We start from the raw sequence: 12,829 nt of genomic DNA on the forward strand, positions 1-12,829 counted from the left end.
ACCCTGACACACACTCCCACACACACACACCCACACCCTGACACACTCCCCACACGCACACACGCGCACACACACACACACACTCTGACACCACCTCCACACACACACACCTGCACCCTGACACGCCCCCCACACGCACGCGCATACGCACACACACACACACACACACACACACACACCCCCCACACACACGCCCACACCCTGACACCCTCCATACACACACACACAAATACTCACCCACACCCTAACACACCCCCACATGCTGACACACACCTCCCCCACACACACACTCCCACACCCTATCACCCCCCCCCACACCCACACCCTGACACACACCTCCCCCACTTACTCTCACACCCTGACACCCCCCCCACGCACACAGATACACACCCACACCCTGACACACACACCCACACCCTTACACACACCTCCCACACACCCACTCTGTCACAATCACACACACACACAGATGCACACCCACATCCTGACATACACCCCACACACAGATACACACCCACACCCTGACACTCCCCCACAGATGCACACAGATACACAAACACACCTTGACATCACCCCCTACACACAGATACACATTCACACCCTGACACCCCCCCACACACCTCCCATACACACACACCCACACCCTGATACCACACCCCCCACACACAGGTACACACCCACACCCTGACACCCCCCCCACACACACATACACACCCACACCCTGACATCCCTCCCCCCACACACAGCTAGACTCCCACACCCTGACACCCCCCCCACACACACACACACACCCACACCCTGACACCACCCCCCCCACACACAGCTACACACCCACACCCTGACACCGCCCACACACGCACACAGATACACACCCACACCCTGACACCACACCCCACACAGATACACACCCACACCCTGACACTCCCCCACACGCACAGATACACACCCACACCCTGACACCCCCCCCACACGCACAGATACACACCCACACCCTGTCACAACCCCACACGCACAGATACACACCCACACCCTGTCACACCCCTCCCATACACACGCCCACACCCTGACACCCCCCACACACACGCACACAGATACTTCCCCACAACTGACACACAACCCCCCACACACACACATACACACCCACACCCTGACACACATCCCCCACACACACGCCCACACCCAGACACCCTCCACACACACACACAAATACTCACCCACACCCTGACACCGCCCCCACACACGCGCACACACACACACACACACACACACCCTGACACACACACACCCGCACACACAGGTACACCCCCACACCCTGACACACACACCCCCAGATACACACCCACACCCTGACACACACCTTCCACACACGCACACAGATACTCACCCACACCCTGACACACCCCCACACCCACACCCTGACACACACCTACCCCACACACACCCACACCCTGACACCCCCCCCCACACGCACACAGATACTCACCCTCACCCTGTCACACCACCCACACCCTGACACCCCCCCACACGCACAGATACGCACCCACACCCTGACCCACACCTCCCATACACACGCCCACACCCTGACCCCCCCCACACACACGCACACAGATACTTCCCCACAACTGACACACAACCCCCCCCACACACAGATACACACCTACACCCTGACACTCACTCCCACACACACACACCTGCACCCTGACACACCCCCCACACGCACACAGACACACACACACACACACACACACACACCCTGACACCGCCTCCACACACACACCCACACCCTGACACACACCCCCCACACACACGCCCACACCCTGACACCCTCCACACACACACACAAATACTCACCCACACCCTGACACCGCCCCCACACACGCGCACACACACACACACACACACACCCTGACACACACACACCCGCACACACAGGTACACCCCCACACCCTGACACACACACCCCCAGATACACACCCACACCCTGACACACACCTTCCACACACGCACACAGATACTCACCCACACCCTGACACACCCCCACACCCACACCCTGACACACACCTACCCCACACACACCCACACCCTGACACCCCCCCCCACACGCACACAGATACTCACCCTCACCCTGTCACACCACCCACACCCTGACACCCCCCCACACGCACAGATACGCACCCACACCCTGACCCACACCTCCCATACACACGCCCACACCCTGACCCCCCCCACACACACGCACACAGATACTTCCCCACAACTGACACACAACCCCCCCCACACACAGATACACACCTACACCCTGACACTCACTCCCACACACACACACCTGCACCCTGACACACCCCCCACACGCGCACAGACACACACACACACGCACACACACCCTGACACCGCCTCCACACACACACCCACACCCTGACACACACCCCCCACACACACGCCCACACCCTGACACCCTCCACACACACACACAAATACTCACCCACACCCTGACACCGCCCCCACACACGCACACACACACACACCCTCCACACACGCAGATACACACCCACACCCTGACACACACCTCCCATACACACACCCCCACACCCTGACACCCCCCCACACACACACCCACACCCTGACACACCCACACACACACAGATACACGCCCGCACCCTGTCATACACACCCCCAGATGCACACCCACACCCTGACACACACCTCCCACACACACGCCCACACCCTGAAACCCCCCCCACACACGCGCACAGATACACACCCACACCTTGACCCAGACCTGCCATACACACGCCCACACCCTGACACCCCCCACACACATGCACACAGATACTTCCCCACAACTGACACACAACCCCCCACACACACAGATACACACCTACACCCTGACCCAGACCTGCCATACACACGCCCACACCCTGACACCCCCCACACACACGCACACAGATACTTCCCCACAACTGACACCCCCCCCCACACACACAGATACACACCTACACCCTGACACACACTCCCACACACACACACCCACACCCTGACACACTCCCCACACACACACACACACACTCTGACACCGCCTCCACACACACACACCTGCACCCTGACACGCCCCCCACACGCACGCGCATACGCACACACACACACACACACACACACACACCCTGACACACACCCCCCACACACACGCCCACACCCTGACACCCTCCATACACACACACACAAATACTCACCCACACCCTGACACACCCCCACATGCTGACACACACCTCCCCCACACACACACTCCCACACCCTATCACCCCCCCCACACCCACACCCTGACACACACCTCCCCCACTTACTCTCACACCCTGACACCCCCCCACGCACACAGATACACACCCACACCCTGACACACACACACCCACACCCTTACACACACCTCCCACACACCCACTCTGTCACAATCTCACACACACACAGATGCACACCCACATCCTGACACTCCCCCACAGATGCACACAGATACACAAACACACCTTGACATCACCCCCTACACACAGATACACACTCACACCCTGACACCCCCCCACACACCTCCCATACACACACACCCACACCCTGATACCACACCCCCCACACACAGGTACACACCCACACCCTGACACCCCCCCCCCCACACACACATACACACCCACACCCTGACATCCCTCCCCCCACACACAGCTACACTCCCACACCCTGACACCCCCCCCACACACACACACACACACACACCCACACCCTGACACCAGCCCCCCCACACACAGCTACACACCCACACCCTGACACCCCTCCCCCCCCACACACAGCTACACTCCCACACCCTGACACCCCTCCCCCCCACACACAGCTACACTCCCACACCCTGACACCCCTCCCCCCCACACACAGCTACACTCCCACACCCTGACACCCCTCCCCCCCACACACAGCTACACACCCACACCCTGACACCCCCCCCCCCCACACACAGCTACATTCCCACACCCTGACACCCACCCCCACACACAGATCCAGATCCTCACTCTGACACCACCCCTCACACACCAATACACATCCACACCCTGACACCCCCACACAGATACACACCCAAACCCTGACACACACACCCCCACACACACAGATACACACCCTCGCCCTGACACACACACACCCACCCACCCCCCGAAGCCCATACACAGGTATAGGCACACACACCCGCACACACATATGCATATGCGCACACTGTCTGGCTTTTTAATGAGACCATCTGCGTAACGAATGACCAAGCTGAATCCTTTCACAGTTCCCCAGACCCTGGCACCTCTTGCCATCTTGTCCAAGGCAAAGGGTGCAGGGCGATGTGTCATCTTACCTCCTTCCATTGTGTGTGCCCCGTTTGTGGAGGGTGAGGTATGGGCAGAGAGGGCACCAGACTAAGGGCTGAGTCTGAGATGCTCACATGTGAGATGCCTACAGTGAGAGCAGTGGGTGGAGATGCAAGTCGTTTTCACTTCTGGCATGTGGCATCTGTTGGTGTTCCTCCACTGAGCTTCCATATTCTCCTGCGATGCTAGGGCACATTGGCACACTGTCCCCTGGTTGGGGTAAACCTCTTCCTGCTGCTGACATTCTCTGGCCACTTCGGAGCAGCCCTGGTCAGTATCTAGCTCCCGTTCCTGGGACAGCCTGTCCGCCGGGCTGCAGGGGGAGACCTCAGGAGGGTGAGGGCACGGTGTGGGGTGGGGGAGCAGCAGCTGGTGATGCCCCTGGTCCACGTTTCTAGTCCCTTTAAGCACAAAACGAAATGGCCAGGTCACCTCCCTCCCAGTTGGTGGAGGGGGCTGATCGTGAGCTGTTGGTTGGCACAGTGTGGAAAGTCACTGGAAGATCGGCCAAGGGCAACGTTGGAGTCACATTCCAAACATGGTGCCACTGTCACAGACAGAAATAAACTTTCAGCCTCTGAGTCTGAGTGACTCCATATTACACACGTTTTCCTCTCCTTCAGTCTGTACTGGGTTAACTGTAAAACGTACTTGGATGCCCTGAGGTTGTGAAAGGTGCCATTAGAAATGGAAGACTTTGTTTTTACCAGGTTTTTAAATAAGGGCATAAGACGTAGGAGCTGATGTAGGCCATTCAGCCCATCAAGTCTCCCCTGTTCAAAGCGATATGGCTGATCTGATAGACCTCAACTCCATTTTCCTGCCTCTTTTCCCCATCACCTTTGATTCCCTAGGGCCCTAAGTTATAGGAGCAAACTTAAGCCATTCGGTCCATCACATCTGTTCTGTCATTCAATCATGGCTGATATGTTTCTCAACCCCAGTCTCCTACCTTCCCCCTGCAATCCTTGATCCCCTTACTAATCAGGGACCTATCTATCTCTGTCTTAACCTCAGTGACGTGGCCTCCACAGTCCCCTGTGGCAATGAGTTCCACAGATTCCACACGCTCTGGCTGAAGAAATTCTTCCTCATTTCAGTTCTAAAGGGTCACCCCTTCACTCGGAGGCTGTGCCCTTGGGTCCGAGCCTGTCCTACTAGTGGAAGCATCTTCTCCAAGCCCCCGCTATCCAGGCCCCTGAGTATTCTGTAAGTTTTAGTGAAATCCTTCCCCCATCTTTCTAATCTCCATGGAGTACAGAACCAGGGTCCTCGACCACTTCTCGTATGACCAGCCCTCCATCCCCTTGTAAACCTCCTCACAGGCCAGAACATCCTTCCTTAGATACGGGGCCCACAGCTGGTCACAGTATTCCAAATGTGGTCTGAACAAAGCCTGAAACAGCCTCATTCCTGAAGAAGGGTTATACCCGAAACGGCGATTCTCCTACTCCTCGGATGCTGCCTGACCTGCTGTGTTTTTCCAGCACCACATTTTTCAGCTCTGGTCTCCAGCATCTGCAGTCCTCCCTTTCACCTCCTTATACAGCAGCACGTTCCTGCTCTTGTACCCTAGCTCTGTTGACATGAATGCTAACGTTGCATTTGCCTTCCTAACTGCCAGCTGAACCTGCATGTTAACCTTAACAGCATCCTGAACTAGGACTCATTTCCAGATCTCCAGATTTCTAAAACCCTTCGCCCCTTAAAAAATAGACTATGCCTCTATTCTTCCTACCAAAGTGCATAACCTCACACTCTCCAACACCGTATTCCATCTGCCACTTCCTTGCTCACTCTCCTCACCTGTTCAAGTCCTCTGCTCCCCAACACAACCTGTCCTTCCTGAAAAATTCCCCTTTATCCCCACTGTCTGTCTTCTGCCAGTCAGCCTCTGTCTATACCAGTACCTTGCCCCTAACACCATGGGCTTTTATCTTACTTAACAGCCTCCTTGTCACAGGCCTTCTGGAAATCCAAGTAAATCCTATCCACTGGCCCTCCTTTGTCTAATTTGCTTTTAACCTCTTCCAACAGGTTTGTCGGTCATGACCTCCTCTTCAAAAAGCTGTGCTAATTCTGCCCTATTTTACCACACACCTCCCAGTACTCCACAATCTCATCCTTAATAATGGACTCTAAAATCTTGCCAGCGGCTGAGGTCGGGCTAACTGACCGATAATTTCCTGTCTTCTCCCTCCCTCCCAACGTAAACGGGGATGTTTCCTTATTTGATTTATTTATTGTCGCGTGTATCTTGTTGCAAAATACAGTGAAGTGTTGTATAGTGTCACCACTCTCTGGCAGCATCTTAAAGCACAGAGAAATAAACCAAAACACAGAATATAAAGGCAGAAAAATGAAGAAATAAAGAAAGTAGTTAGGTAATAATTGTGTTTTTATTATTTTAACCCCTAACAGCTCGTGTTCCCTCAGCAGTGATGAAACCCTTTATTTTTCCTGTTCCCATAGGGTATATTTTACTGGTAATTGCCTCTGGCAGTATAACATTTATTGAGAAAATGACTAGTTTCTGTTCTACACACTGTCTCAAACTCCTCCCCCCTCCACTTACAGGAAACCTGCAGTCCTCCACGATCTGGTACACCTCAACGATGGACGACCTGGCTGCATTCCAACGCAAATGGTTCGAGGTGGCTTTCCTCACAGAAGAGCGGCTTCACGTCGACATTCCCGCCTTCCTGTTACCGTGGTTACCCAGTAGACCAGCGTCCTATGCAAGTAGGCACAGTTCCTTCAGCCGCAGTTTTGGAGGACGAAGTCAAGCTGCTGCATTACTAGGTAGATGCACACCACAGACAGTGGGGGAATGGGCTCCAAAGGGGATGAGTTCATGTGGACAGCTGCTACTTGCCTCCTCCCGTACTCCGTGCCAACCGCTCAGGCGATTTCCTTGTCTGTAACAGCTTCACTGGGCAGCAACCTTCGGCCTCATTTGCGCTTCCTGAATCTTGAGCCCCCACAGCCCGGGTCAGTTAGAGTATTTATAATGACTTCCCTTAAATTGTATGAAATGCTTGTTTAGCCTAAAGAGGGCGTTCTGACCTTTACGTTCAAGTTACACCTTCCCTCCCCATCCCTCATTCTCCCAGAGCTGAAATATTGCCAGTTTGGATTCCGTTTCAATTTCTTCCCCACAAAAGCACACACCCTTTTAACTTTCCTCCCACTTTGCTGATGCTCTCTATTGTCGGAGTCGCTGCCAGATCTGTAAGAGGACAGAGCCTATCCCTTCAAACCAGAGCTCCCGGCTTCCATTTAGAGCTCTGGTATATTGTGCTTACTCCATCCATCTGATGTACATCGTCATGTGGCGCCACATCATCTCAGAGCAGGTTTAAAGTGTTGACTTACATTGAGCTTCTGCCCAACACGTCCACTTTCCTTCTCTTTGAACGCTGCCTGACCTGCTGTGCTCTTCCAGTGCCACACTTTTCAAACTAACTATAGGCTCCAAAAGCAGTCCATTTTGACCTGGGAATGTAAGTTAATCCACATTCTCCACAGCACGGTGGTTCAGTGGTGAGCACTGCTGCCTCCCAGGTTCGATCCCAACCTCAGGCAACTGGCTGTGTGGTGTTTGCACATTCTCCCCGTGTCTGTGTGGGGTTCCTCCCACAGTCCAAAGACTTGCAGGCTGGGTGGAATGGCCAGGGGAAACGCAGCATTAGAGGGATAGGGTAAGGGGCTTGGTCTAGGTAGGATGCTCTTCGAAGGGTTGGTATCGACCCGATAGCCTGTTTCCACACTGCAGGGATTCTATAATTCTTTCGATTTCAATTCAAGATTTTAAAATAATTCTAATTTTTAAAAAAATTCATCCCTACACGTTCTAATTCTCCAAGTCCCCCTCTTTTTATTTTCCAACCTGGATCAGATAGATCTATCAGATAAGCAGGATTGACCTAGTTTTCATTAAAGTTTCCAGATTGGAGTTACTTGGAGGAGGAGCTGACCTTTGACCAGGGCACAGTCTGAGCTGTGGTCTAGTCCTTTAACGGGTGCAATGGATTGACTAACTTTAAAATAAAAACAGGCCCCTCAACCACAGCTGTCTGGATAATTAATCTTATCCATAACGCTAAAAGAATTATTCAGTTATGTTTTTGTCTAAATGGAGTGAATATCAAACAACACTCTCAGCCGATGAGTTCAAAATGTGTCTTTAATTTTTAAAGTCTCCCAAGCTGACAATTCCCACTGCAGTAAATACACTCTCTCAGGCCCAGTGAGGTGAGTGGAACATAGTTATACATTATGTGCTTACATCATACAGCATGGATTTACAGTAGAACAGCCTCCAGTTGAGAGTGATGAGACAACTCGCCAAGCATCTCCATTCTGACCAGGACTTGTGTCCTCACTGTAGGCCAAAAGCCAAGGTATCACATGATATATGGCAGCACGGTGGCATGTGGGCGGTACGGTGGCACAGTGGTTAGCACTGCTGCCTCACAGCGCCAGAGACCCGGGTTCAATTCCCACCTCAGGCGACTGACTGCGTGGAGTTTGCACATTCTCCCCGTGTCTGCGTGGGTTTCCTCCCACAGTCACAAAGATGTGCAGGTCAGGTGAATTGGCCACGCTAAATTGCCCATAGTGTTAGGTAAGGGGTAAATGTAGGGGTATGGGTGGGTTGTGCTTCGACGGGTCGGTGTGGACTTGTTGGGCCGAAGGGCCTGTTTCCACACTGTAAGTAATCTAATCTAAGTAATCTAATCTAACCTAATATATAACCACCTAGAACCCAAACCCAGGCCCTTATACTGTAGGCAGTGAGACATGTAACAAAGCCTTCGATTCAGAAACAAGAACATTTCACAATTGACAAATTTATTCTATCAATTTCCAGGGAGTAAGCTTTACTAACCACGAGTACCCAAGGAATGCTTGTTCTGACAAAACACTGCGTTGTTTCCTTGGGGTATATCCTACAGTTGCTGAACCCCACTGCAGCAGTTTGATACTGAGCTTTCAGGCTAATACCCCATGTCCTGGTTAAAAGCTAGTGTCTGTTAAGCTTTTGCTAAATCCAATCTGTCCACATGATCTCATCGGTTCCCCTCTTGGATGTCATTGACTGATTCCCTACACCAAACCTGTGACGTGATGTAAACCCGCCCCACCTCGCCCTCTGAATAATCCCTCCTTTCAGACAAACCTGCATGATTCCTTCCTCCTTCCCCCTCTCGTTAATTTCGGGGCGGGGAGGTGATATTGACATGACGTAACATATACGGGTTGATTTCTGAAGAGACAGGGTTCCCCTGATACGGTGTTAAATGGAGAAGGGTAGGTGCGTCCTTGCCCCCACCCCACCTCTCTCTCTATTGAGCAACAGTGGAGATTGCAAAAGGAGAAACTGAACCAGTTCTCCATTGCTGATCACTGTCCAGTGACCACTGTTGGAATGTTTGGATATTTGGTCAACTCCATAAAAAGGTCTCATTCCAAAGATCTAAAGAGAGCCATTGTTATACCATTGGATATTGATCTGTCTCCAACATGGTATTTCTGGATGATGTAACAATGTTTACATCCTGGAGCATAAAGATTAGATGTGGGTGACATGGTATTGAAAGATTCAACAGACGTTTATTACAGCTCCTGGTATGCACATCAATATCTGGACTAATATTGAACTATTCAGTTACAAACAGTCGCACACTTTCCGACTCAGGCGACTGACTGTGTGGAGTTTGCATGTTCTCCCTGTGTCTGCGTGGGTTTCCTCCGGGTGCTCCGGTTTCCTCCCACAGTCCAAAGATGTGCGGGTCAGGTGAATTGGCCATGCTAAATTGCCCATAGTGTTAGGTAAAGGGGTAAATGTAAGGGTATGGGTGGGTCGTGCTTCGACGGGTTGGTGTGGACTTGTTGGGCCGAAGGGCCTGTTTCCACACTGTCAGTAATCTAATCTAATCAGCTTGTCACGCTCCACGTGGCCCCAGTTGAGATGGAGTCTGAGACCTTTGTTCCCTCGGGTCACATGCCTTGGTGGAATGATGCTATCTCCCAGGGACCCTGTCTCCTAAAGGTGTTACTAACTGTGAGATGTAACATTAGCAATTATGGCAGATTGCTCTCCCAGAGTAAGGGTGAGCAAAAAGAATTGGGGATGGAAATATGTTCAATGATTGTAAAGTTGTTCATTCACTGTTTTCAGTTCCATTGGCTGTTCTGTCGCTGTGATATTTTTCCCTGGTGTTGCCCTCCATGATCTTCCCCTTGGATTTTCAAAGCTCCACACAGTGGGAGCACATGGAGGAAGTGCTCAACCTCCTGACTGAAGACTTGGAGATCAGAGACAACTCTGCTGTTTCTTCCTTCCCTAATGCACCGATACACCCGGCCCCTGTGCTGAGGTCTGAGTTTAGCCAATCTGTGGGTGCTGACGAGAGGGTGGGGTACATGAACCCAGACCATTTGCCACTCCTCTAGTATGCATTGTATGTTGTGAAGCCCACAGATTGGCAGGAGTTCTCGAGCACTTTATTCTCTATTACATTTCTAAAATTGTGAACATTTAATGTGACAGAGACTGAGCCAGCCCATAGCTAGAGGCCTGGAAGGTTGCGCCTGTTACTAAGCAGTAGGGAAAAATGCTTCATCTTTCACCAGTTACGAGCAAATAATGCACAGATTGCACCTTGATTGGCTGTTGAAATGGCAAAAATACCAGCATTTTCCTCTGACTTGGAGGTGCCGGTGTTGGACTGGGGTGGGCAAAGTTAAAAATGACACAACACCAGGTTATAGTCCAACAGGTTTAGTTGGAAGCACTAGCTTTTGGAGCGACGCTCCTTCATCAGGTGGTTATGGAGGTTAAGATCCTACTCTGAGAATATATAGCCAAAGGAGTCCAGTGTCATGGAGGTGTGATACAATAAACAATCTTAGATTAAAGCTTCCATCCTTTATGATGGGATATGCTGGTTTCTATTCTGTCATATCAAAGAAAGGTACCTGTGAGCTCCGTTAGGTAAAGGAGAGGTTGACCCGATCTGGTTTGACCCTTTCTCCATCCCCTTGGTCCTTATAGTTTTCATTTCTCAATTTAGCCGCCAAAAATCAGCTCCATTTAGAAAAGAAAGAAAAAAAACTAGAGAAACTCAGCAGGTCAGGTAGCATGTTTGCTTTTGTATTCATTTCACATAATTACTTCCCCCGCCTAAGAAAGGAGATTGCGCTAATGTTATACCATCCCAAAGCAGGAATGTGGTCCTGTAAACCACAGTGTGATAATGACAGGCCGGTCACTGCAGGAGAATTCCCCTTACCTCTGAAATAGTGCAATGGGATCTTACCGGTTCACCTGTGACAGCAACTTGCATTGCTAAATCATTTCGATACTGTAAAACAAGGTACCTCAGCTGAGCACCTGAGAAACTTGATTTTGCCGCAGGTATGTATCCCACCGTCCTTGTTCCCAGCAAGTGACATTTCTCAGGACTGAGGAGCTAAAACATCATCTGGAAATGGTCCTTGTATGGTGAAGCCACTGAGGTCAAAGGAACCTTTCCTGCTTGCCTGCATTTCTGTAGAAACTTGATGGCTGTGTCGATATGCACAATCTTCTTGGAAATCCTCTCCACTTTAAGCCGGCGGTTAGTGGTGTCGATGATAGTCATGATTTGGAGATGCTGGTGTTGGACTGGAGTGTACAAAGTTAAAAATCACACAACACCAGGTTATAGTCCAACAGGTTTAATTGGAAGCACACTACCTTTCAGAGCACTGCTCCACAACCACCTAATGAAGGAGCGTCGCTCCGAAAGCTAGTGTGCTTCCAATTAAACCTGTTGGACTATAACCTGGTGTTGTGTGATTTTTAACTTTGTACACCCCAGTCCAACACCAGCATCTCCAAATCATGAGGTCAAAGGAGGAGACGTCACTTAATGTCAATAGATTAGATTAGATCCCTACAGTATGGAAACAGGCCCTTCGGCCCAACAAGTCCACACCAACCCTCCGAAGAGTAACCCACCCAGACCCATTGCCCTACTCCTTACTAATGCACCGATCAGACAAGGCCTTCATTCTCCTTTGTTTGGAAGCGAAGGTTCGATGGATTCACCAGAACATTGTGAAAGATAAAAAGCAATTCCTGATGAAGAGTTTATGCTCCAAACATCGACTCTCCTGCCCCTCGGATGCTCCCTGACCAGCTGTGCTTTTCCAGCGCCACACTTTTCGACTCGATAAAAAGCAATGTACAGACTGCGAGAGCAGAGGCAGAGAAGACTGCTCTGACCGTGATGGATTTACTGTGCGAAGGAGCTGTGTGTCAGTAGTAGGCTACTAGAATTTCATCTGAGTTGGCTGGACTCAGGAACACGATCGGACTTCCTGTCATTTCAGCAAATTGTGTAAATCCCCACTCAGAGCAAGTGGATGAAGAGAACATGTGAAAAGAGACC

General features: G+C 51.4%; 1 protein-coding gene across 3 annotated transcripts in view; it reads left to right on the forward strand.

The window, feature by feature from the left end:
• The window catches only part of depdc5 (DEP domain containing 5, GATOR1 subcomplex subunit), a 276,005-nt gene that overhangs the window by 241,201 nt on the left and 21,975 nt on the right, over positions 1–12,829 (forward strand). For all 3 annotated transcript variants that reach the window (XM_060843792.1, XM_060843790.1, XM_060843791.1), the window contains exon 36: positions 6,966–7,190. In XM_060843792.1, the coding sequence (XP_060699775.1) occupies positions 6,966–7,190 (225 nt within the window). The remainder of the gene's footprint in view (positions 1–6,965; positions 7,191–12,829) is intronic.

Source organism: Hemiscyllium ocellatum, chromosome 24, assembly GCF_020745735.1.
Source record: "Hemiscyllium ocellatum isolate sHemOce1 chromosome 24, sHemOce1.pat.X.cur, whole genome shotgun sequence".
In the NCBI taxonomy this organism is placed as follows: Eukaryota; Metazoa; Chordata; class Chondrichthyes; order Orectolobiformes; family Hemiscylliidae; genus Hemiscyllium; species Hemiscyllium ocellatum.